This window comes from Dermochelys coriacea, chromosome 6 (genome assembly GCF_009764565.3).
Source record: "Dermochelys coriacea isolate rDerCor1 chromosome 6, rDerCor1.pri.v4, whole genome shotgun sequence".
Classification (NCBI taxonomy): Eukaryota; Metazoa; Chordata; order Testudines; family Dermochelyidae; genus Dermochelys; species Dermochelys coriacea.
In genome coordinates, this window is record NC_050073.1 from 22,461,160 (window position 1) to 22,488,869 (window position 27,710).

At 42.6% G+C, this 27,710-nt stretch overlaps 1 protein-coding gene across 4 annotated transcripts in view; it reads left to right on the forward strand.

Annotated features, from left to right (window-relative positions):
• SLC22A18 (solute carrier family 22 member 18) overlaps positions 1 to 27,710 on the forward strand; it is a 112,778-nt gene that overhangs the window by 53,201 nt on the left and 31,867 nt on the right. For all 4 annotated transcript variants that reach the window (XR_006281875.1, XM_038408087.2, XM_038408085.2 and 1 more), the window contains 3 exons: positions 14,925 to 15,040; positions 18,092 to 18,202; positions 22,766 to 22,866. Coding sequence is in view for 3 of the 4 variants with exons in the window: in XM_038408087.2 (XP_038264015.1) it covers positions 14,925 to 15,040; positions 18,092 to 18,202; positions 22,766 to 22,866 (328 nt within the window). In the remaining variant the exon portion in view is untranslated. The remainder of the gene's footprint in view (positions 1 to 14,924; positions 15,041 to 18,091; positions 18,203 to 22,765; positions 22,867 to 27,710) is intronic.

Genomic DNA, 27,710 nt, shown 5'->3' on the forward strand with positions numbered 1-27,710 from the left:
AAGTCATGCCTGACTAATCTAATTGCCTTCTATGACGAGATAACTGGCTTTGTGGATGCAGGGAAAGCAGTGGACATGTTGTTCCTTGACTTTAGCAAAGCTTTTGATACGGTCTCCCACAGAATTCTTGCCAGTAAGTTAAAGAAGTATGGGCTGGATGAATGGACGATAAGGTGGATAGAAAGCTGGCTAGATTGTCAGGCTCAATGGGTAGTGATTAATGGCTCCGTATCTAGTTGGCAGACGGTATCAAGCGGAGTGCCCCAAGGGTTGGTCCTCGGGCCGGTTTTGTTCAGTATCTTCATTAATGATCTGGAGGTTGGTGTGGATTGCACCCTCAGCAAGTTTGCAGATGACACTAAACTGGGAGGAGAGGTAGATTCGCTGGAGGGTAGGAATAGGATACAGAGGGCTCTACACAAATTAGAGGATTGGGCCAAAAGAAATCTGATGAGGTTCAACAAGGACAAGTGCAGAGTCCTGCACTTAGGACGGAAGAATCCCATGCACCACTACAGATTAGGGACCGAATGGCTAGGCAGCAGTTCTGTAGAAAAGGACCTAGGGGTTACAGTGGACAAGAAGCTGGATATGAGTCAACAGTGTGCCAATGTATTAGTAGGGGCATTGCCAGCAGATCAAGGGACATGATCGTTCCCCTCTATTCAACATTGTTGAGGCGTCATCTGGAGTAGTGTGTCCAGTTTTGGGCCCCACACTATAAGGAGGATGTGGAAAAATTGGAAAAAGGCCAACGGAGGACAACAAAAATGATTAGGGGACTGGAACACATGACTTAGGAGAGGCTGAGGGAACTGGGCTTGTTTAGTCTGTGGAAGAGAAGAATGAGGGGGGATTTGATAACTGCTTTCAGCTACCTGAAAGGGGGTTCCAAAGATGTTCTCAGTGGTAGCAGATGACAGAATGAGGAGTAATGGTCTCAAGTTGCAGTGTGGGAGGTTTAGGTTGGATATTAGGAAAAGCTTTTTTACTAGGAGGGTGGTGAAATACTGGAATGTGTTACCTAGGGAGGTGGTGGAATCTCCTTCCTTAGAAGTTTTTAAGGTCAGGCTTGACAAAGCCCTGGCTGGGACGATTTAGTTGGGGATTGGTCCTGCTTTGAGCAGGGGGTTGGACTAGATGACCTCCTGAGGTCCCTTCCAACCCTGAGATTCTATGATTTTAAGAGCACCTAATTTTACATAAAAACTGCCATACTGAATCAGACTTGGGGTCCATCTAGTCTGGTATCTTGTTAACAAAAGGGACCAATATCAGATACTGCAGAGTAAAGGTCAAGAAATCCTGCAGTAGGTAGATGTAGGATAATCTGTGTCTCAGATTGATTTAGCTGGTATAAAATTTGCATCCCATCCATACCCTTGTTGTGAGCTGGATCTTGCTTTGAACTGAATATAGCAAAGACTCAACCATATTCCTGCCCTGCTGATATTGCGTAGTCAGTAAGAACCTTTCTCTGAAGCACATTACTTTTACGAGGTCTGTGATGGTTAACAAAAATTTGACCTCATTAGTCGATCTTTTACCATTTACAGCATTTTATGAAATCAGACATGTTGTAACATAATTAATCATTATGTGTTCGGTTATGAGTCACTGGATAAGCCATAGCTTACCTTCTAACCAGGCAGTACGTGGGAGTGCTTACACAATGGCACACCCAGACTATCTGAATAATGTGCCATATGGCTAACTTGTGAGAGTAGTTTGTGAGATTAATAATAATAATAATAATAATAATAACAACAATAATTAATTAATTAAAAAACTCCATATTTGCAAGTTGTACCATTCACTATGAAACTGACATCACACAGATAATATGACAAACCATTCTAGTCAGAAATGTTCTTGCATATAAAATATGTATAGCTAAATAGTAATAATGATTTGCATTTCTATAGCATCTAACGATCTCAAAGATGTTACAAATACTGATCAGTTAAGCCTTGCAATCTCCCTATGAATTGAGCCAAAAGCGTCACCTGAGGTGACACAACAACTGTGTTGGATTTTCTGGTTGCACACAGGTACACTTTATTAATACAAATAAAATGTCTGCAGGGAAAGATGCACCAGGAATTTGAATTTTAATAATTGTAATAGTTGGAGAGTAAAAATAATCAGAATTCCAGATCAATATATTTTACCTTGGAATGTGTCAGGTCTTATTTAGACATCAACATTATTATTGTTAATTTTAGCACCTATAGAACCACCAAGCATAGGGACCCATTGTGCTAGGCACTGTATAAACACTTAAGAGACCATCCCCCAGAAGCCTACAGTGCGAATAGGCAAGACAGACAAAAGGTGGGAGTATAGAAACACTATTATCTCCATTTTACTGATGGGGAACTGAAACAAAGAAGCTACATCTACACAGCGATGCTAAACCCATGGTTAGCCCAGGTCAGCTGACTCAGACTCATGGGGCTGAAAAATCACTGTGTAGACCGGGGTGGCCAACCTGTGGCTCAGGAGCCACATGTGGCTCTTCAGAAGTTAATGTATGGCTCCTTGTATAGGCACCAACTCCGGGGCTGGAGCTACAGGCTTCAACTTTCTAATATGCCGCTGGCTGCCCACTGCTCAACCCCTGGCTCTGCCACAGGCCCTGCCCCCACTCCACCCCTTCCCACTCCCTCCCCTGAGCCTGCCAGGCCCTCGCTCCTCCCACTCCCTAGCCTCCTGCACGCCATGAAACAGCTGATCGGGAGGTGCGGGGAGGGAGGGGGAAGGCACTGATCAGTGGGGCTGCTGGTGGGTGGGAGGTGCTGGGAGTGGGGTTGGGGAGCTGATGCGGAGCTGCTGATATATTACTGTGGCTCTTTGGCAATGTACATTGGTAAATTGTGGCTCCTTCTTGGGCTCAGGTTGGCCACCTCTGGTACTGATATTCGGGCTTCTGCTGGACCCTGAGTTCTGGGACCCTTGGATCTTTACACAGATTTTTTTTTTTAGTCCCACAGCCCAAGTACCCGCAAGTCTGAGTCAGCTGTGGCTGGTCTTTTATCCCCATGGAGACATATCCAGAGAGACTGAGTGACTTGCCTAAAGTGACACAGGAAGCCTGTGGCAGACTTAGGAATTGAACCCAGATGTTGAGTCTCCCGTTCAGTGTCTTAACCACAAGACCAGCCTGTCTTGGTCCTTGCTTGATCTCTCTCTCTTCCATACATGGAGGATGAAGCAAGCAGATATAACTGAGAGCAGAGGGAGGTCTTCAGTTAGCCAGCTGGGTAAAATTTCTTAGGGAGGGAAGTTTATTCTTTTGTTTGTTGTAAATGAATTTAGATGTGCAGGTGTTGTTCTATGCACAGATAAAGAAACAAGCAGAACTGCCTAAGACACACCAGCGGGAAAAGCAGTAATAACACAGGCAAGTGCCAGCTTTGAATTAGCAAAGTATCATTTTTTGAAATGTGGTCTTTTACCAGCGCCGCATGCATGAAAATAATTGACACTCAAGATTAATGACACTGGATTATGGGCGAAATGTGCAATCCACCCTCATTTTATTCAAGTGTAACTGATATGCCTCTTCCTGCAATTAGCAGAGTTCCTTTGAAGAGCCCTGCTTGGATTCAAGCAGTAAATGGGTTGGCAAAGACATGCCGCTCTCAGCTGCCTTGGGGAATAGCATTCTCCCAAGCATGCCACAAATATTTCATTCATTTGGCAAAAAAGCAGAGGATGTGTTATACTCAGGCTTTTTGCTACAGAAGAAACCAATTATCTCAACCTCTTTTTATTGTTTTGATTTCTTTTCTAGCAAATGCTTGTGGAAGGCATGCAGCCTCGCTACCACGCCACCCCTAAGATACTCAGCCATTCATATCAATTCATACAGACTATCTTTCACATAGAGAGAGCCTCTGATAAAAGGCCCTATGCGAGCACCAGTGTATTAATTTAATATCCTGTGCTAGGATCTTTTTGTGCTGACAGCACAAAGGACACTTAAAGCTGCCCTTTAAGGATACAGCCCTGTTAATACACCTTCGTTGTGATCTAGTACCCTGTGTTGTTCCATTCCTGCCCCAGTTCTGCCACTCCACTTCAGTTCTAACTTGCAGCATCTAGTGTTTGAATCCTGTCTCTTCCCCTACACGTACCACACCAGTGCACTACTGTGCTGATCTGTAACACCCATCCTGTTCCAGGTCTAGGCTTCTTATGAACAGAGGCCGCCAATCTTAGATTTTTAAGACTTTTGGGCAAGGCTCATGTCTACCTCTGTGTTTGTTCAGTGCCTAGCATAATGTGGCCTTGATCCTGATCTGGGCCTTTGGACGCTACTGTAAAATCAATATTGAATTATAATAGTGTCAGATTGCCTAAGATTATGAACAAATGGCGACTGCAAAATGACCCAGGCCATCTTTCAGTCAAATAAATATCCTGAGTAAGCTAGAATACGGCTGCCACCAGAAATAACCAATTATGTAGATATTCACCTGAGGACTGTGAGTAGCTCGTGGTGTATGTGTGGGTTCTAGATTTCATAAGAGCCAGTCTTGGATGTGATCTAGTTCTCTTCATGTGCGATGAAAAGGCTTTTACTTCATTCACTCAAGGTGAAAGCCCAAGCCAACAGCTGGCTTCTGGTTTTTTGTTTTTGTTTTGTTCTTCAACAGAAGAACAAATGTGCCAAATCGACATGCTGAAATATTTTCTAGTCACATCAGGTGAGGAGGAATTAACAAATCTCATCACTCCCTCCTGCTTCTGATAACTGGGCAGAGCTATGCATTGTAACTCTGAATTGGAGTTCAAATATAGCACATGTGGCTGAGAGAGCTAATGGGGACATGTCTATGGAGGAGTTGTGATGAAAAATCAAAGGAACCCTACTCTTGGACAGCATCTGAAAAGTGGGCTGCAATAATGCAACGGGGGTAAGGCCATTGGAAGGGGGCAGTTAAATGCCCCCTGCCCTTGTGACAGGTCCACCACCACAACTTTATGATGTGAGTTAGAAGGGAGATCCCTTTCGGTAGCAAGCCCCCACCCTCCCCGCAAAGCTCTGCATGGCACTTAATGCTGCTTTAACTAGCATTAATCCCCACTCTGTCTGCATGCCGTTCTAACAGGAGCATTTGTTTAGGCGGGGACGTCAGGAGGAGAACACATGCCATTTTCTAGTCTTGGTGTTGTGTGAAATTCTCACCGTGGGGACAGCCAAGTCAGAATGGCAGAATTTCCACTGCATAATCCCACCTAAGGGGGAAAATTGGCCATTAGAGAAGCATGAATAAAAGTGGTGTGAGTGCAACTGGCTGGCCTGTACTGACACATTAGCATGAATCTGGCAGCCAGCCTGGTTTTTCTCCTGCCGCCACCATCCCTGTGTGGAGAAGATACATTGTAACAATATATGTACATGATAGTCCCAGACATTGGGTGACATTTTTAAAAACAAAAAGAGGCCATCTGCATTTTTTTTTTTTACCCTTAACAAAAAATTGGGGCTTTAGGTTCAGGCTTTGGGTGACTCTTTGTGTCAGTTCATTTGTTTGTCACAGGAATCTTAGCAATTCTGGGCTGATCTTTGAGGTTAAAGTTGAGCTACATGGACCAAAGATTGGCAGAGTAACTAAATTAACATCCTCTTGAATTAAACCTTAGTTTCTCATCCTCCACACATGCTAGTTACTGTAGTTTTCACTGATCATGGAGTCATTAGGTATATGCTTGGTCTTCCATTAATGAAGGGCTGGTCTGTCCCCTCTGTTTTGTAAAGAACACGGACATATTACTTGGAGAATGATGAAATTGTGACATTATTACAGTGCTTTTTTTTTCTCTTGGCTTTTAGCAGAGTGGATTTGTGTTCAGTGAACCTCTTTCACCTACAGCTGTCCCCTCGCTCAAGGCTTAAGTGTTTGAGCAGATAGTGCTGGAACACAATCAAAGGAGTAGTTAAGTCTTCTTAGAGCACTTCAACGAATTTGGAGCTGTCATGAATGAGAGCTTTATGCAGCATTGTTTTGAAGTAGGAGTGAGTCACTAAAAAACAATTTGTACTTTTTCCACACTCGGCTTTGACTTTATTAAGAAAAAAGGAAAGGGAAAAAAAATCCATTTTCTGGAGAGACATGCCTTGATCCCTGAATCCTGAAACGATAAATGGAAACAGCAACCTTCTACAAAGAAATGAACTATGGCTGTAAAATTTAAATTTGCAGTAATACACAGATTATACACCGCACTTTGCATTCAGAGCCAGGAGCAGCTGTTGGAATGCTAAGCAGAAAGTGACTGAACTTACCTTACTTTACATGGACCCAGACTTCAATGAGCCACATGCATGCTTTCCTCATTGACATATTTTTGATGTTGAAGCTACTGAAAGGGAAAGACTAAACTTTAGTCTACAATCCATTTGATTTCCTTGAGGGATAGCGTACAGTACATGTCCTTCACTGCATCATCCCGGAAACTCGGTGTATTTTAGGATTTACTGTTATCTTAAAATGTTTACAGATGCTGCTGAGGCATTACATGGGAAGGAATTCAACCATTTTCATACAGCTTTGATTGATAATATTTTCTTTTGGGTTTAATTCTTTTACCATGACATTATTCCTTGATAGTAAATACAGTCATCAGTTCTGTTTTTGAGCTTGTATAAGGACGGGGGCTTCCAGACAGAAAACCATTTCCTCCCACCAATGGCCCATTATGAACTGCCCCAGGCTGCAAAACTAGTCATGTAATATAAATGTTTACAGCAGGCTGACTTAGCTTCAGCAGTTTACACAAAATATAAACAGTGTGTCGTACGTGCCTTATAAAGGCGCTTTCCCCCCGGTTAGTTACTGCATGGCCGCTCAGCATATGCCTTGTACCTCACGCACACCTCTTACCACATGTTGAAAGTATTATGAATCAGGCACTGAAGTTTATTAAAAGACGTCATCCCAGGTTGCGATGTAGGATTTCCACCCAGAATCCACGTAGGACACTGCGAAGACAGGATAGGACTTGATGGATCTGGTTTCTAAACACAGAGCGCTGCTTCAGATGGAGGAGGAACTGGTGGGGATGTATTCAGACATTTTGGGGGGTCTCCTTCCAGAAGGTTCTCCTTTCCATCCTCCTCCTCCTCTTGCAGTCGCAGATACAGCAGAGGAGGGAAAATAGCATATTCAAGATCAAAATGCCTACCTGTCTCAGGCAAGGAAGAAGACCAGTTTTGTTGCGCTATAACCATTGTTTTATGGACTGTTGGCCTTCAAGTCCCCTCACTAAGCATTGTTCCAGTTGAGACCAGCTCAGCGCTGCTCCTATTGGCTCAACCAGGGTGAGGCATCTTTTGAGCTGACCTGGTAGAATTCATCATGCAAATCCCAAGAATCCTCCTGGTTCAAATGTAGGCAGCAGTAACATAAGGGGTAAATGTTCAATGAGTCCAGCCACTGGACAGAGATTCCAATGGCTGTAGGCCTCCCACCTTCTCCTGAGGAGGTTCATGAAGGAGAGAATAACATGTCCTCTCTTCCTCACAGACTCAGCTCCAGTCTTCAAGTCCAGAACACTTCAAAGTGGTAGGACAATAGGGTTTGTAATATCCGTCTGAGTTTTTCACAACATGATGTAGCTAAAGTGGAGGGAAAAGGCTTCCCTGACTCAATCACCATTCCTCAAGGAGCTTGCTAAAACAGCCTGTCCCCAAAGCTTCTGATAGGTGACCCACAAAAAGATCCAGGGTGCAGAGACAGGCGCTGAGACTTTCACTGGGTTGTTTGCAAATGGCCAGGAGGAATCAAGTCTCCAAAGGCAGCTAGAAACTTCATAAAATTACAGAAAACAGAGATGGAAAAGAACATCTAGTCCATCCTCTACTAATATAAGAGTATTTTCTACAACATTTTTACCCTCACAGGGTGAGGATCTGGTCATAGCCCAACAGAAAAATTATGAAGCATAGTCTTAGTCTACAAATAATAGTAATTGCATTTTAGTTACTTACCTAACATGTGTTGTTTAATTCCAGGGGCCAAATTCTCTGCTGGTGTAACTGGGCATAACTGGGCACAGCTCAGTGGAATTTTGCCCATTTCTGCCAACAGACAATTTGACTGCAGGACTTCAGTCCTGGTATGTTTGTAAAGACTATTTGTCAGTTCAGTCCCATGGGTTTTATGTACAATGCTTCCAGGAATAAGTGCACACACCCAATATGCCTGGGCTGTTGCACTCTCTACCTTGTCACCTAGTAGTGTAAATAGTTGGGTATGTCTTGGTAGCCTGGTATTTCCATAATCTGCTCGGCTGCCTCCAGTCTTCACCTACATGACCCACAGAGCAATCATCAAAAAATATTCAAGCACAATGAAATAGCAGTCATTACCCTTGCACTGCTAAAAGAGAATGGAACCTTTCATGGGGATGAAAACTTTGCCAGGTGACTGGGGAAGCTGAGATGGGTGTCAATATTTACTTCCCTGAGTACACAGCAAAATGCCACCCTGTGACCATTTCCCTTTCAAGTCAAAGGCTTGATTGAAATGAAGAACACCCACCAAGTGCTGAATTTACCAGCAAGCCGAAAAATTCATTCTGGAAAAATCTAAGGCTACAGCCAGAACTTTCCCTTGTGTTTTGTTTCTTATTTTCATAATTCTGAGCAGACCCTGTGTTCTCTCCACAAAGAGAGCTGTCACTCATGTTTATCTTTTTGATCCAGAGGTACCCAAAATGGGCTCTGCATGGTCCATGGAGTGCTGGCATGTCCCATGGTGCTGTTTTCAAATTTATCTCCAGTTGCTAAATTGCAACAAAACGCAGCTATAAATACATTATGTTCCTTGTCTCACTTTTCCATTAAACCAATTGTGGAAGTTGATACAGGTATATGGTTGGATTGTGAATGGGAAGGGGAGACAGACTGTGAGATCATGGAATGGAAGGGGAAGTGGCCTGGCCGACAATTGCTCTATTAAAATGAGGTCCAGTTCTGAAAAAGCTTGCTGATCCCTGGTCTAAACTATCTACTTTATCAGTCCACATATTTACAGTGTGCTCACTGGAATGTTCTCATATAGAAATAACCCGATCCAGCTACACTGAAGTCAGTGGCAAAACTTCCATTGACTTTTGTGGAGCAGGATCAGAACTCTAGAGAATAAGCTCTTTGGAGCTGAAATGTCAACTCTGATTCTGAGGGTACAAAACACTGGTGAAAGGAACTATGCCCAACTTTTTCAAATGTGTGGATTTCGGCACCCAAATCCCTATCGAGGCACCTAAATAAGGGGCCTAATTTTTCAGTAGAATGGAGCAGCTGCAGTTCCTAGTGAGATCAATAGATTCATAGTACATCAAAAAATTAGCCCACTTATTTAAATGCTTAAATTTAGGCACTTAGGAATTAGGTAACAAGATATTTAAGTCTTTCATCTCTGGGTCACCAGTTTAAAGACCACTCAGATTGGTAAAAACTGTAGGTAGTTATCATCTGATGGCTGTTTTGTGACTTATGTGAAATGAGTTTGTGGATCTCAGCCTGGCTTCTAATGCCCAATCACTACAACTGGCATCACTGTTGTTGGTTTCATTGGAGAAGGTAAGGGTTGAATGGGCTCTGAAACTGCTCTGCTCTTTTCTCCTCTAGAAGACATCACCAGGTTCCTCTTGGTCAGGGTTGAGTTAATGGTGTGGGTAGGGGAAGCTTTCAAAGCTAATGTCTTTCAGTATATCTTATGTTGGAGATGCCAGTCATGGCTCCGTAGTCAAAGTTGAGTTCATGTTATGTTATGTATGAAGAATGCGGCCTATCCTCCCCAAAATTAAAGTGCTTATCAAATGAATTTTCTGAAAATTTAGAAATCTATTGATTTATTAATTAAAATCAATATAACTACATAAAGAGTTCAATCTCTTGATCTGTCGATCTGCCAGTCTTCATGGGCACTGAACTCACTTTCTCTTTTAAAAAAAAATCTTACTTTGTATAAGGAAAATAATGTGAGATGCATTATAATGCGCTAAAGAAATATGTTAGCTACGATTATGGAATCCATTCCCTCCACATGAGAAAAAATAATGTAGCTATCAACAAGAATGGTGTATCTTCGCCATTTTTTTTAAAAAAGGGAAAAGATACTTGGAAAATTAAATAATAAAGTGCCAGAAAGAAGTTATGATTTGAGGGTGATATTTTCAGAAGCATCTAAGTGACTTAGGTACTTTTGGATAATTTTACTCCCGAGCTTTATATTTTCCTGAATGAGTTTTCAGTTTTTGCTACAGAACTCTGAAATCATTGAGTTTAGCCTTGTACAATTCCATTTACTCGTTTCCTTAAGGCAAGTCACTTTTTGAGGGGTGGGGGATGCTGGTGTGTAAAATCTCTAGGGGTTTGTTTTTGTTTTGGGGGGGTCACCCCATCATCATGGCAAAGAATTGGTGGGTAGATTTGGTGCTTGAGTTGGTTTAGTACTTTGTTTACTTGATTTTCAGAGGGAAATCCTCCATTTTTACTGACTGGTACCTGCCTTGAATCTTGTTTGGAACTTGAAAATGAAACACTGGCAAACAGGATCTTATAAAATCTCTTGCTAAAATCTTAACACAGCAAATGTTTGATTTTGTGGTCCAGGAGAACTGGTTGACATAATAAAGTCAGTGTAACTCTCTGCGGTATGTCTGTTTACATGAAGATATTATTTAAGCTTGATATAATTAATAAATACTGAACTAAAAGATTTCTTTTATTTGTGCAGTTGCTATCTACAGTAATGCCTATGTAGAATTTGTTCTTTGATGATATTTCAAGGATTCAAATGAATACATTGAGCTGTCCCATTTTTTAATTTTAATAATAACAATGCAAGCTCTCAGAATTATTCAGGCCACACTTTTGTCTGTCTAGGAAAAGACCTGAGACTTATACAATTAGTACAGCTCATTATTCTGTGAAGGAGCTCATGGTTATTGCTGATATCTCATGACATCAGCAATAACTAGGCATTAGGGTGGCTATCTACACCATCATAAAAAGGCATGCTTTGCAAATTACGGCTACTTCATGTCTTTTTGGCTCTCGTTTGCAGAATATTCCAGTTATTATGGATGAGTCTCGCTTCGTACAATTCATGTGTAAGTCTATGTAGACTATTACAGAACCTGAAAAGTGATCTAGGGTGACAGTCACTCCTGTTCAGAGGGCCAGCGCAATGCCATTGCATCAGTTAATCTCTGTTTTCCTAGTTTCCAAGGCCAGAAGGGATCCTGGTGATCATCTAGTGACACTGACCACCTGTATGACACAGGCCATGGAATTACTGGATGAAAATCTTGCATCAAGCCTACATCTCGTGGTTGGGTTAGAGCATATGTTTTAGACATCCAGTTTTGACTTAGACTTCAAATCATGGAGAATCCACCATATCCCTTGGTAAATTGTTGCAGAGGTTAATTACTCTTACTGTTAAAAATTTAGCACCTTGTTTCTAACCTGAATTAATCTAGATTCAGCTTCCAGTCACTTATTATGCCTTTGTCTGATAGATTAAGGAGCCCTCTAGTATCAGAAATCTTCTCCCTATGAAGTTACTGTGACGTTATACTCCATATGATTCTATGAAAATGTACTAATGTGTGTGAATATAATGACAGGTTTCAGAGTAGCAGCATGTTAGTCCGTATTTGCAAAAAGAAAAGGAGTACTTGTGGCACCTTAGAGACTAACAAATTTATTAGAGCATAAGCTTTCATGAGCTACAGCTCACTTCATCGAATGCATCCGATGAAGTGAGCTGTAGCTCACGAAAGCTTATGCTCAAATAAATTTGTTCGTCTCTAAGGTGCCACAAGTCTTTCTTTTCTTTTTGTGAATATAATATAACTGGAATATGCTTCGTGCAAAAGGCTTCTTGTAAGGAATCATTACAAATCTTATAATCTACTTAGTATGTTCATCCTATTTGTTTCAGAGTAGCAGCCGTGTTAGTCTGTATTCGCAAAAAGAAAAGGAGTACTTTTGGCACCTTAGAGACTAACAAATTTATTAGAGCATAAGCTTTCGTGAGCTACAGCTCACTTCATCGGATGCATTTGTATGAATGTATCATTCTTGTATCTGAAATTAGGAATATAAAATGTAACTCTGAGGTCCTACTGTAGTTATGCAAAGTGTGGGTCATTAATAGTGGTTTAGAATCTTGATGGCTCCCATCAACAAGGACAATTGACTATAGATGGCTCTGTTTACTTGCAAGCCTTCCTGTGAGTCAGGCCATGAAGAACGAAGTCTTGCGGTCCCACAGGACATATGACCATGTCACCTGGTACTGGAATCCATCTTAAACCTGGTGCTTTCCCATTTAGAAGGAGGGGTGGGGACAAAAGAGACAAAAAGAGCAAAGAGGGCAAAAGAGGTGGGGGCAAAGAGACAAAAGATTCCTGCCTTGTGCCAAAGGTATATAAGGGGGTGGAACAAAACAAAGGAGGCTGCAGTCATAAGAAATCCCCTAGCTACCACCTGAGCTGAAACAAGGACTGTACCGGGGAAAGGATTGGGCCCAGACTAGGAAGGAATCTAGTCTGTGAAAGAAGCTTATTGGAACATCTCTGAGGGTGAGATTTACCTCTATTTAGTTTCCTACTGTATTAGGCTTAGACTTGCATGTTTTATTTTATTTTGCTTGGTAATTTACTTTGTTCTGTCTGTTATTACTTGGAACCACTTAAATCCTACTTAATAAAATCACTTTTTGCTTATTAAGTAATTAAGAGCAAGTAATTAATACCTCGGGGATCAAACAGCTGTGCATATCTCTCTATCAGTGTTATACAGGGTAGACAATTTATGAGTTTACCCTGTATAAGCTTTATACAGAGTAAAACAGATTTATTCAGGGTTTGGACCCCATTGGGAACTGGGTATCTGGGTGCTAGAGAGAGGAGCACTTTCTAAGCCATTTTCTGTTAAGTCGACAGCTTTTGGGGGACATGATTCAGACCTGGGTCTGTGTTTGCAGCAGGCTAGTGTGTCTGGCTCAACAAGGCAGGGTACTGAAGTCCCAAGCTGCCAGGGAAAACAGGCTCAGAGGTAGTCTCAGCACATCAGGTGGCAGTCCCAAGGGGGTCTCTGTGATCCAACCCGTCACAGTTACTTAAAGATCAATCTCAAGTCACCTCTTCATCTTCTCTTCTGAGAGCTTAAGTGGTGCTTAAGCAAGTATTGTTGACTTCAAAATGATAATAATCAACACTGTCCTTCCCCAGCCACACAAAGCTGTCTAAAGCATTTCTCAAATGCGGCCACGGTGGCTGGGTGTGGCCACTAGGGCCTTTTCTTGTGGCTACAGTCTCCTGGCCGATGATTGGGGGTGGGAAGCAAAGCAACGGCCCCTCCCCTGGGGCCGCCAGTAGTGGTTGTCCCCCCCCCCCATGGAGATACAAAAGCTGGAGGAGCAGACAGCCAATGAGTTTGCCACCTTTTCGGAAGCAGTGAGGTCGGGCTTCAGCCCTGGAGTGGTGGGTGGCAAGCTCCAGCCACAGGGCTTCAGGCTCCGTTCCCCAGCTGCGTGGTGGTGGGCTCCGGCCCTGAGCTCACCAACTCCCACCATCACCCCTGGATCCCACTGTCTCCCCCAGTGCCCCATCGCCCCTGGCCCCCACTGCCTGCATACTAACCTCTCCATTTAGGATTTAATTTGTCCCCAGGCTTGCCGGGAGTGAGTAAATCTGCTGTGAAAAGTGATATTAATGTACAAACTTAGTAGCTAGAAAGTCTTTTAAAAAAAAAAAGGCACCAAAAAATCAAAAGAAACAAGACAAGAACATGCAAAGCACCTGATTTGTGTTTCTATTCTGTTTAGGTCCAGTAAAGAATAGAGACAACTATACATTATTTTTATTTTTGAGTCTGCAAAAAACCCTACATACAATTCCAATGAGTTGGACATGTACATGTGCATATTTATTTGTTTTGCCAAAAGTTAATTAAGTATTTTAGGGGAAAATGTCAGAGTGGCCTCCAGCAAGAGTTGGTAGCCACACTCTGAGACCACCAAAACATTTGTTGTGAGAACCGCTGGGGAGTAGTCCCTGATCTATTAACAACATCCCACATCCCAGCAATATACGGGCAGATCCAAAATAACAATAACTTAGGCCATTGGTGGTTGAGTGGAAAATAGTTTTGCTTTATTTCACTCGCTGGGAGCCTTTTAGTTGTGGGTATCTTAAGAGATGAGATAGGGTATCAATCAAAGGTGGATACCCGTTTCTGGTCAGTATGTGACAAAATGGTTACCCTAAGATAAATAGAGGGTTGGTTTTTTTAAAATGATGTTTGTCATCTTACATGGATCCTATCTAGTGGTTTTGCATATGTAGTGTCCTAGCTTTGGTGTACTCATTGGACTAGATTCTGCCACCATTACTCTTGTTGAGTAGGATCTTCCTCCTGGAGGATTCCCACTGTAATCAGGTGGGGTCCTTGCAGAATAAGGCACTACTCGATGTTAATAAAGGTGACAGAATTTGGCCCACTGTGGGATTGGATTGATCATAATTAACAATTCAGTTGTTTCATTTGAGGATCTCTAAGCAGCTTTGCCAAGAAAGCAATTTTTTCTGAGCTTTACAAATTAAAAAAGCACTGTGTTAATGCCAATTATTAATACACTGCTGTAACATGGTTTACACTAAAATCCATCTTTGAAGGAATTACATGGTCAGATCATGAGCACTCAAATAAGGCCTCAGTCCCGAAAACACTTAAGCACATGCATAGCCTTACTCACCATGACTTCATTGGGACTATTACTATTATTCATATGGGTAAAGTTAGGCACATGCCTAAGTGCTTGTAGGATCACAGCGTTAGTCCTGTGCAATTCAGTCCATGATATGTATATCTTAATTGCTCTTTCTGTTCACAGCATGTACTTTCCGTCGTATCTTGCGGTAGTGGCAAGTCTCATAAGTGCAGTGATAGTAATGACCTGTATCCCTGCTCACACCAAACCAAAGTTGGAGGAACAAGCTACGCAGCAGCGTGAGTGTTTACTTTTTCTGGCAACTTTTCAGCGCTATAGGAATGTAGCTAGGCAGTTTTAAATGCTGAGTGCTGATCCCTCACCCTCATCTGAAAAGACATGGCCATGGTGCGAAGCATGTATCAAATGAGAAGGGTTTTTCTGGCAATGATGACGAAACCATCAAACTGGTGTTCACTTGGGACCAATTCACTGCTTGAACGCAGATTTCTAGAGACCTACGCTTGTGCCATTATCATCTGCTGTGCAACTTGGCTGCTCAAACAGTTCGGGGCAATTGCACCTGGGATTTCTCTCTCATAAGCCAGCAAGGGCACCCACTTTTAGAGTCCCGACTTCTTAGTTGTCACCCTCTGCTTGGGCGGAGACCTATGTCTCTCTCTCTCTCCTGACTGGGGTTTTTCCAAGCTGAACTGTTGTCTGACTATTCCCCAGCATGCAGGCTCCCTAAGCAGTCTGCTTTGCTTTCTCTTCAGTGGCTATAAACTGTGCAGTTGCCCACAGTCATGAGGGCACTAAGTAAGCACATTTATTCTTAAAATAACAACACTCTACACGCGTACTAATGAGTTCACCCCAACAAGGACTGTGGTAGGAGTCTGTCCCTCAAACCCAACGTGGGTTTTCCTGTAGCTACAAAAGCAGAACAAGAACCCTTATGAATCTGTGATTCGCTCCTTTATACAGTTTGGGCCTGTATCCTTGGGACCCTGGAAACGGAATCAGCAGACAATAGATTTCTCCTCAGGGCGTAGCTTCGAAAGGTTGGGTTCAGTTGTGGTAATTTGCATTCCACTCCTCCTATGTATTTCATAGGAAACCCACTCGACTAGAAGTTCATTCTTATCTGGCAGATTGTTTTAAAGCAGGTGTGGGCAAACTATGGCCCGCAGACCACATCCAGCCCGCCAGCCAATTTAATCTGGCCCTCAAGCTCCTGTTGAGGAACGGGGTCTGGGGCTTCCCCACTCGCACACTCCTGCCAGGAGTTAGGGGCCGCTCCTCGCGCATGTGCCACAGCTCCTGGAATCAGCAGCATTTTCCCCCTCCAGCTTCCTATGCATGGGGCAGCCAGGGGGCTCCGCACACTGCCCCCATCCCAAGCGCTGCCCCCGCAGCTCCCATTGGCTGGGAACTGTGGCAACACCTGCAGAGGGGGCAGTGCGCAGAGCCACCTGACTGTGCCTCCGCTTAGGAGCTGGAGGGGGGACATGCCACTGCTTCCAGGAGTTGCTTGAGGTAAGCGCCTCCCGGAGCCTGACCTCTCAGCCCCTCCCATGCCCCAAACTCCTGCCCCAGCCTTGATTTCCCTCCCGCCCTCCAAGCCCCTCGATCCCAGCCCGGAGCACCCTCCTGCACCCCAGAGCCTGCACCCCCAGCCGGAGCCCACACACTGCCCCCCATGCCCATCCCCCAATCTCCTGTCCAAGCCTGGAGCCCTCTCCCAGACTCCAAACCCTCAGTCCTAGCCTGGAGCACCTTCCTACACCCCAAACACGTCATCCCCAGTTTCACCCCAGAGCCCTCACCACGAGCCGGAACCCTCAGTCCCCCTCCCACACTCCAACCCCCTCCCCCACCCTGAACGCCTCATTTCTGGCCCAATCCCAGAGCCCACATCCATAACCAGAGCCCTCACCCCCTCCTGCACCCCAACCCCAATTTTGTAAACATTCATGGCCCGCCATACAATTTTCATACCCAGATGTGGCCCTCAGGCCAAAAATTTTGCCTACCCCTGTTTTAAAGAGTCCTTTGAAGCTCATAACACTTCTTAGGGTTTACAGTATTCATGTTTCCCCCCTAGAGATATGGCATACAATCCCACAATTATACATAAACATTTGCACTTGTGACTGCAATGAACTTCTAAGATACTTAAACGTAATTGAATAAGGTTTCACTTAATCCAGTAAGGTTTGTCCAGGATATTGCAGGAAATTGCCATCGCTGTAACAGCTGCAACCCAGTTTGTTTGCAGAAGTGCTCAATTGTCCACTGACATTCACCCAGCCTCTACTACCCCGTTAAACTTAGTTTTCTCTACTTAATGCTCAGTCCTATACCTTCACTAGTCCGCTGTGCCAAATCACAGAAACTCTCTTCAGAGGATTTTTTTTAAAACCTACTAATGCAAAAACAATAATTTCAACCACATGGATTACGTTCCAGTAAACTCTTCAGATAACATGAAGGCCACAAAACCAAGAATATTTACAGCTCAGCCTGAAGCTCCATCCTGAGCACCGATTCCCTACTGTACATAGGTGACTCTAGCAAGGGGATTATTGTGCATAAAAGGCCCAGTGTGCAAGACCTCCACACTCGAAATTCCCCTTGGCTGGAATGGGAGTTCTGTGCATGGTGGATTATAGAGTGGACAGCATCTTGGCCAGTAGTGTCAAGGGTGGAGTTTCAGTTGCTATACATCAGTGACTTTGATGGCTTAAGGCTGATTTATATGAGCTGAAGATCTGGCCTGGGTTATCTTTTCTTTAAACGTGTCAGACCTTGTCATGTATTTCTGTGTGGTATTTTATGGTGCACCGTCTTTCAGACTTTGGTTCTATGTGCAATCTTCACACACATTTTCCAAGTTGTATTAATTGTGATACAACTTGGAAAATCTATGTGAAGCTAAAATAAAAAAAGATTTGGGACAGGTGAGAAGGTGGAAATGTCATGAGAATGTCCCACCATGTGACCAATTATAAAGGCTGGAGGGAATGCTAAAAGGGAAAGGGCTATAGGTTTTTGAATCATATGCAGCATTGTCCTCTCCAATCAGCTCTGCCTGTCACTGACCCACACTGCACATGTCTATTGGATATTCTGCTTTTGCTCTGCACATCAACGTCGCCCTGACTAGTGGGGTTCCATGCACATAGAACCAAACCCAAACAGGCAATGGAGAACCATGATGCAGAGAAGAAGGAAGAAATTTTCCCTGTAGAGAGTTGGTTGTGAGTGTAATAAGATAATATATCGTTTATTGTTTCCTTCTTCTAGTCCTTGTAAATAGACTATTATTCTGTCCGTCATTTTCATAGGCACATCGCAGTCCAGCAGTGTGTTTAGTCTCAAAGAAATCCTACACCTGCTGAAGCTTCCGGGAGTAAAGGAAGTGTTCTTAATCAAGGTCCTTTCCGGACTCCCTACAGGTAATTCTCTGTGATCATCGCAGTATTTAAAATGACAAGTATAAATCCAGTAGATTTGCTTTTCATGTGTATCTGAAAGCCCTTTATATTTGGTCATTGATGAAGGAGAAAGGAAGCAGGACTATTTTTTTTTCTTCTGAAGCTATTCCATATTCAGCATTGCATATTCCAACACAGGCCACTCACAGTTATATAGGGTCCAAATCTGAAGTTGAATTTATAACAAATTTCCTGCCACGGGTTTTCTGAGTGACCCTGGGCAAATCATGTATTATCTCTACCTCAGTTCCCCATCTGTAAAATGGGGATAAGGAAACTTTATCTCTTCTATCCTTTGTTTGTCTTGTCTATTTAGTCTGTAAGTTCTTCAGCTCAGAGACTGGGCTAGACTGTTTGTGCAGTACCTAGCACAATGGGAATCTGACCTCAGTTGGGGCCTCTAGACATTGCTGCAATACAAATAAAATAATAAGAAAATAAAGATACATTTTCAACAATGAGAAGAGAGATTGCTGGACCAGCAGAATTCATTCATTACTGGCTGCATTCATTTATACATATGTATAGGGGAACTGACAGCTCTTATGACTTCCCCTACTATTGACTGTGCTGCTTATTAATGTATATTCCCCCTCCTGGCGGAATGGTACAACCCTTTCTCCTCCCATATGTTGTGTCAGGAAGCTGCTGGCCCCCCTGTGCATGTACAAAGAATCTGCTCACCCTACTACTTGAGACATAAGGAGAGGGTCAGAATTTAATGCAGTGGTCACAATCTTGTGTAGGGGACAGGCCCGGAACTCAGGAATAATCTGGTGTGCTTTTTTCACTTGGAGACTCTTGAGGGTTCTTTTTGCTAAGTGTGCAAATGATCGGTACCATCCCTCTGGACCACGCAATTTCAAGGCTTCACTTTTGTGTGCCTAAAGACATTGGGAAAGTGCCAATTTATGGATACAGGAACTGTGTTAGGTGGATGTGTGCACAACTTTTGCAAACTCTCAAAAAAGGAGGAGGCCCTTTTAAAAATGATTCTTGATGTCTAAGTAACATTAAACTTAACTTGCATGTCAAAGCAGAATTACTAGGAGTGGCTGAAAGACAAAGATGGCATTTCAGCCTGTCTGGGCTTGATAAAATGTTTTTACTATTCCCTGGAAAGTGTCCTGGTAACATAAGAAACAAGACTCACTGTCTTGTATGGGAATCTGTGAAGGATTTCTAAGTAAGGGATTTCTACATTTCTCTTTTTGCATGCACTTGGCATTGACTGGAGATGCTGAGTTCTGTGCAACCTAACACCCCTGTCCAAAGAAAACCCACTGGAGAAAAGAACAGTATGCAAGTAAGGCCAAAGGAAAAATGCAATTCCCTTAACTCTTCCAAAAATATTATTTGCCTTTAACTACACTCGCCTAATGGAAAATTCATAGAATTAGTCTGTTTTACAAAACAAGCAGGATTGTAAAGTAATATTTTTAAGGAGATTCCTTAAAATGTCACTCTGTAACCCTGAGGCTATAATTCTGTACAATCTGCAACATAATGGCTCATATGTACCACATTTAGCAGTTTTTTTCCAAAAGAATCCCAAGATGCACTTTATATCTCAGTATTAGTCACCCACGGCCAACATGCATCATCCTATGGGATGGAACAAGCAGCAATGTACCATGTTTACAGGGGAAAACAAAGAATAACAATGCTATTCAAAAACTAAAGGGGAAATGTTAGGTAGGCAAAATACAATTAATTAAGATGGGATTTGGACAGGACACAGTGGCTAATATTCTAACACTTAAAAAAAATATCATGGAAACTTTTAACAATCCTGAGTGGCCAGGGTCTCATCTTATGTTTCATCGGAAAGACTGTCCCTCCAGAAGCACAGTGCCACACTGGGAAAGTAGCTGGATAACACAGAAGAGCTCTACCTATTAAATCTCTAGCAACACGTGACTTCACTTTTCAGGTCTCGCATCAAGTTACTGACCAGGTGATTACAGCCTGAGGCGATTTGGCTGTTGTCCACTTATTCACACCTCACTGCTTGAGGCTAAACTCTCATTTATCTTCATCTCACTACTGCAACCATATAATTATATTAGGTGGCACCTTAGAGACTAACAAATTTATTTGAGCATAAGCTTTCGTGAGCTACAGCTCACTTCATGTAGTTCACGAAAGCTTATGTTCAAATAAATTTGTTAGTCTCTAAGGTGCCACAAGTGCTCCTTTTCTTTTTATAATTTTATTAGTTAATTCATCTAAATTACAGACCTGCTTCTATTTACATTGTAAACAAGTTTCTAATGTATATAGAGGCAAGTCAGCAGTGGTTACTCACTAAAATTAACTTGTGTGGGATAATAAGTACCTTCCTAAGTGAGGTAAATTTAAGGCTGGGTGGTGATGGACAGATAGTCCCACTATTAGAGGTACCCAAACTATATCAGCCTATCTGCCAGTCTAAGAACAAGGTGGGGTATTTCACTGCTTCATTCTCAATTTAAGCAGGGAGGGGTAAGGGGGGAGAGAATGCCCCATTAAAATGGAGTATGTAAAAGAGAGAGAAAGCAAAACAGACCAAGGGTAAAATGTTCAAAAGTGTCTTACGGTCCAGATTTTCAAAGATATTTTGGTGCCTAAGCATGCGGATAGGCTCCAGTAGGATTTTGCAAAGCACCTGGGCACCTAACTCCCATTTAAAATCAAAGGGACTACAGCACTTATTGAAAATCCCACTGTTTGCCTATCTGCATGTTTAGGCACCTAAATACCTTTGAAAATTTAGCTCTAGGTCATTACGTAAGAGTCTAAATCACATTTCCAAAATGGATTTATGAACTTAGGCCAAGATTTTAAAAAGTGACTAGTGATTTTTGGTGCTTCAGTTTTTGGGTGCCCAACTTGAGACCCTTTAGAAAAGCCCGATTTTCAGAGGATGGATGCTCAGCACTTTCTGAAATCTAGGCCCCTTTAAGGTGTGTTAGGAACCCCAAAATTGAGACACCCCAAACCACATCATAGGCCTAAATCTCATGGAAAGTCAATGGGACTTAGTTTCCTAAGTGCCCAAATCACATTTGAAAATGGGACTTAGGAACCTAAGTCACTTAGTTGCTTTTTAAAATGTTATCCCAAATTTCCCAGTTTTTATTGAGTGTCTCAAGCCATGTGTACACTTTCCACTGTGCAAGACTCATCACTTGTCCTGCTTGGACCAGATTTTCAAAAGAGGTCACAGACAGATTTTCAAGGGCTCAGTAGCCACAGTTTGGTCCAGATTTTCAAAGCAGTTCAGCTCCCAAGTAGGCACCTAAATAAAGATCAGTTTTTTAAGTTTTAAAAAATGTCTTCTGGAAGTCTGGCCCTGACTGTGAGTGCTCAGCTCCACTGAAAATTCTGGCCATAGTGAACACACCTCTCTCCCCACCAATAATGCTAGCCAATAGCTGTTAAATATACTGTCTAGCTTTACATCGCAAGCAGTGCAAGGTGGACAGTGGATGGAACTTCAGCAGCCATCTTAGTTCTGTTGGTCGGCCAAGACAGAGCACTGGAAAAGTTATGATCTGATGTGGCCAATAGGCCAGATGTTCATTTGGAGTGAATTGGTGTAGTTCCACTGATTTACACCCACTGAGGAACTGGTCTAATATGTGTGACAGTATGCTCTGTACAAAATAGCCTTTAGTTAACATCTCCTTTTTGTGGACTTCCATTGAAAAATATATTTCCCTGTCTAAATGCCTCTAAAGCTACAAGTGAAAATAATCTAGTTGTATGCTTGTAACAGGTGGACAAAATGAACCCCTGTGAGTATACAGCATTATAGACAGATAATTATAATCCTTCTCAGCGTCACAGGAAATGTGGGCAAAATCCTTCTGCTATAGCTGGGATCTGCTGTAGCTGTTGGTCAATGGTCTGTAGATAGGTAGGGGGTGTGTGTGTGTGTGTGTGTGTATATATATATATAAAATACAGTAATTGAAAAGCAGGCCACTGTGGCCTGAGGCCATCCATGCTTCTTTGACTGCCTCTCTGTGCTGACAACATTAGAGATGCATGAGAGACATAAACTCCCCATGCCAATTAAGTCATTCACCCTGTGCACAGTGAAACCACTGTATTTAATCTCTTGTCCCTAGACGCTTTCTGGGACCCCAAATCCAATGGTGAAAATCTGAAGTTAGGCAAAAGGAATAAGGAATTATCCCCTGGTTACAATCTTGCCTGAACAAAAAATTTGTTTCTTGTGCTATCCTAAAGGTTAGCATGTCTGGCCTAATAAAACCATGCAAACTGCTTCCACTAATCAGCATGGTTGTATCTAACTTCCTCAGTGTTACATTTTTAAAGGTAATAGTTGAAATGGTTAAAGATTTTTTTTTTAAAAACCCAAAGTATATTTGTCTGCTTGTCTGCATTCAGCATTAATGCAGAGCAACTCCACTGTCCTTACATCAATGGTGACTAAGCAGGGTCTGGCCCTTTACTTGCCCTGTAAATATATTTTGAAACCCCTTGAAGATATTTTCTTTTTAATACACTCTGTAGGTTTGTTCCTGATTATGTTTTCCATCATCTCTATGAATTTCTTTGGGCTGGAGGCAGCACAGACTGGATATCTCATGTCATATTTTGGTATCCTTCAAATGGTAAGTGGACGTGACAATATAATCAGACCTGCTGTATCTGTCATGTAGCAGCCAAGTGCTCTCAGAAGAATCTCCAGTTTTTAGCTAGATTCAATTAGCGCATACAGGCAGGTCTATGCTATCACTTATGTTGATATAACCTATGTCAATCAGGGGTGTGGAAAAAGACACCCCCCTGAGCAACGCCAGTTACAGCGGCCTAAGCGCTGTCCACACTGGTGCTATGTTGGTGGGAGATGCTTTCCTGCCAACATAGCATGCACCTCTAGTGGACGTGGAGTACTGATGCTGACGGGAGAGCGCTCTCCCATCGGCATAGAGCGTCATTGGTGCAGCTGCGCAGATATAGCGCTTCTAGTGTAGGCTAGCCCTAAGACACACAGCCCATAGCAGGCAAGACTTTGCCAAGACCTGCAAAACCTCCAGAAAACTGATCCACCAGGTAAACTGAAGAAAGTCTCACCTGCTTCCAAGCTAGTATCTAATCATGCACTTCATCACCTTTTCTGCTGCAGTACATTCAGATTGCTTCAGGCAGAGGATTACCATTAAAACCATTTTGGGTAATACTTGTGAAATGTAATTCTCGGCTGTGGAGGGCACTGACTAGATCATTTGTCTGGAACCTAGAAAATAATTATAAATAAGCATTTCTTCCGCACTTTCCGATAGTTGTCGAGAATGGAGTGTCTCTGGAAAACATTCTTCCACTTGACAACTTTTGTCATTGAGTTTTAGGCCACGGACACAGTCCAGTGTTGAACTGACACATTGTCCTACAGCAAAAGTGTAGCTCTTGTTCTAAACTCAATGGGCCACACCCTTAGTTTGTATAAATTGGTGGAGCTCCATTTACTTCAGCAGAGCTCTGCCAGCTTACGCCAGTGGATGATCTGACCCAGTATTTTTATAGGGGCCTTGAATACTGAGAGAGGAACCCTATCTACTCTGTGAAAATGAGCATGACTGACTAGTGCATTACAAACCCTGTAATAAGGGAGAACTTGTTAACGGAATAAAGCCAGTAGGAGAGGAGAGTGAAGAAATGGGAAGATTCAGCTATGCTAGTTGGTAAAGGGGACAAAATCGAACGATAGTGTACTGTACCAAAGTTTTCTCAGAAAAGAGGAAGAGACTTAAGCAACTGCAGAAATATCAGCAGTTAGTTTATAGGTAAAAATGAGAGTTAAGTTCTACCCTAAATTATCATCTTGGGTTTAAAGCATTGAACTGGGGCTTAGGAAATCAGAGTTCAATTCCTGGCTCTGCCACACCATTCGTGTGGAACTTCGGAGAAGTAACTTAATTGCTCTGTGCCTCAGTTTCCCTATCTGTAAAATGGTGGTAGTGTAAAATAGCCATGATAGTTCTTTTGTCTATTTAGATTGCAAGTCCTTTGGCAGCGGGGACTGTCTATCACTGTGTGTCTTCATGGTGCTTATGATAATTGGGCTTCAGTCTTGGTTGGGGTCTTTAGGTGCCACTGTATTTCTAATCCTGATAATAATTGGATTTTTATGCTAACCAAGGATCTGGTCCTGCAAATAATTACTGCTGGCTATAGTGCTTAATAATCAGGCATAGTCCCACCAAAGCCAATAAGACCATGTCTATTAGTAAACGCTATACCCAATAAGTATTTGCAGACATTAATTTTTTAACTGAAATTATGTTTAATCCTCCTTTTTGGTAATTATTTTCCCATCCATGAAATGGAACTATGCTGCTTCATTGAATGTATCCTTGAATGCATCCTTCTGTACATCACAAATACCATGGGTTTTGTGGGCTGCAGTGAGACTTCATTTTTTTGTGATGTCCCGTTGTGGGATATTGGCATTGAGCCAAAAGCACCAGGAAAATTCTCTAGGGAAGCAAGAAAATCATGTTAAAACTGATTCCTGTGCTTTCCCAACCCACCCCTCCACCAGCCTGATTAGTAGAAGAATCCTGTTCATAAATCTAGGAACAACTCATGTTTTATTTTTTTACTTTGTAGCTTACTTTTACAAGTTTTAGGTAAGCGGGACCAAATCTTAAGCTGATATAAACCTGTGTAGCTCTACCACCTGAGAATCTGGCCTAAAATATGCTGATATTTAGCAAGAATTGTGTTTTCTGTTCAGATCAGGTCTTTAAATAAAACAGTCCAAAGGTATCTGATGTAGACAGTGGCCATAATGGAGTTATTTTTTTTAATTACTTTCTATTGAGTTTATTGCAGGTGTGATGTCTGTCCAGCAGAGCCCTTTTGTTTGTGTACTTACACCTTTCTTTAGATTGGCATTTCAGATATATTTGTTTCTGTGGTATAATGCTGGTTGATACTATAGGCATATGTGTGTTATTAAGGTGCAAGTGAATTCCACCTCTCTAAATGAATGAATGCTGATGAATAACTGCTGAATGGACTCCCTACTTCATTGAGTAAATTAAAGCTTTATTCATAACAAATGTAATGTACTTTTCAGTAAACCACATTGGTTTGATCCTCAGCTGCAGATTAGATTCCTTATTTTGCTCTCTATAAAATGTCATCTAACTTGCTTTGATGAGCTCTGCAGATTAAAGATGATACAGGAGACTCCCTTTTATCCATATGTAGGATCTATGGACCTGTGCTTTGTTCATTTTCAAGGGATGGAGTAGAAAGGTAGATGTTGATATCACAGAAATGAATGGCGGGTGGGACGGAAATCAAGCCGTGTTTACTTTAAATCTCTCTGTGTATATTCAAAACAAAATGGTTTAGTTATAAGGAAAGCCAAACACACACACCCCATTGTGTCTCAGAAACAATAAAGCATCTGGTTTACTGGGAAGAGAACAGCATTTGTGGTTTGCTATGTTCTTAGCACACATTCCACACACACGCAGGGGCGAGAGAAGGGTGCAGATTTGCGGGAGGGAAGCAAGTGATGGTATGGCCCTTATCCATCCAGCCAGCCCCCAAAATGCAATCAGATGCAGCAATACCAGTTCTTGTAATTTTATTGTGAGCCTCGTGATATCTGAGGTCTTTCTTAAAGCCTCGGCTCCTGGAGTCTTGTGACTGCAGGAGAATCTCAGGGTTACAGGGTTTTTTTAAGTAGTTTCTAGCTTTCATAGAACATCAGGGTTGGAAGGGACTTCAGGAGGTCATCTAGTCCAACCCCCTGCTCAAAGCAGGACCAATCCCCAACTAAATCATCCCAGCCAGGGCTTTGTCCTTAAAAACTCCTAAGAAAGGAGACTCCACCACCTGCCTAGGTAACCCATTCCAGGGCTTCACCACGCTCCTAGTGAAAAAGTTTTTCCTAATATCCAATCTAAACCTCCCCCACTGCAACTTGAGACCATTACTCCTTCTTCCATCATCTGGTACCATTGAGAACAATCTAGATCCATCCTCTTTGGAACCCCCCTTCAGGTAGTTGAAAGCAGCTATCAAATCCCGCCTCATTCTTCTCTTCTGCAGACTAAATAATCCCAGTTTCCTCAGCCTCTCCTCATAAGTCATGTTCTCCAACCCCCTAATCATTTTTGTTGCACACCACTGGATTCTTTCCGATTTTTCCACATCCTTCTTGTAATGTGGAGCCCAAAACTGGACACAGTACTCCAGATGAGGCCTCTCCAATGCCGAATAGAGGGGAAAGATCACGTCCCTTGATCTGCTGGCAATGTTCCTACTGATACAGCCCAAAATGCTGTTAGCCTTCTTGGCGCACTGTTGACTCATATCCAGCTTCTCATCCACTGTAACCCCTAGGTCCTTTTCTGCAGAACTGCTGCTTAGCTGCTCGGTCCCTAAAATATAGTCCTGTAAGGACCTGGTGCCTAGAACCTGGGTCTGCAGAGCCTGCGGTAGCCAATATTCCCACAATGCCACCAGAATACCCTGGCTGCAGTGAAAAGTTTCAAAATATGATTCATAGATTCATAGATACCAAGGTCAGAAGGGACCATTCTGATCATCTAGTCCGGCCCCCTGCACAGAGCAGGCCACAGAATCTCAACCACCCACTCCTATGAAAAACCTCACCTATGTCTGAGCTATTGAAGTCCTTAAATCATGGTTCAAAGACATCAAGGAGCAGAGAAGCCTCCCTCAAGTCAACCATGCCCCATGCTACAGAGGAAGGCGAAAAACTTCCAGGGCCTCTCCAATGTGCCCTGGAGGAAAATTCCTTCCCGACCCCAAATATGGCGATCACCTAAACCCTGAGCATATGGGCAAGATTCACCAGCCAGATACTACAGAAAATTCTTTCCTGGGTAACTCAGATCCCATCCATCTAATATCCCATCTCAGGGGATTTGGTCTATTTACCCTGAATATTTAAAGATCAATTACTTTACCAAAATTATCCCATCATACCATCTCCTCCATAAACTTATCAAGTAGAATCTTAAAACCAGATAGATCTTTTGCCCCCATTGCTTCCCTTGGAAGGCTATTTCAAAACTTCACTCCTCTGATGGTTAAAAACCTTCGTCTGATTTCAAGTCTAAACTTCCTGGTGGCCAGTTTATACCCATTTGTTCTTGTGTCCACATTGGAGCTGAGCTGAAATAATTCCTCTCCCTCTCCTGTATTTATCCCTCTGATATATTTATAGAGAGCAATCATATCTCCCCTCAACCTTCTTTTAGTTAGGCTAAACAAGCCAAGCTCCTTAAGTCTCCTTTCATAAGACAAGTTTTCCATTCCTCGGATCATCCTGGTAGCCCTTCTCTGTACCTGCTCCAGTTTGAATTCATCCTTTTTAAACATGGGAGACCAGAACTGCACACAATATTCTAGGTGAGGTCTCACCAGTGCCTTGTATAATGGTACTAAAACCTCCTTATCCCTACTGGAA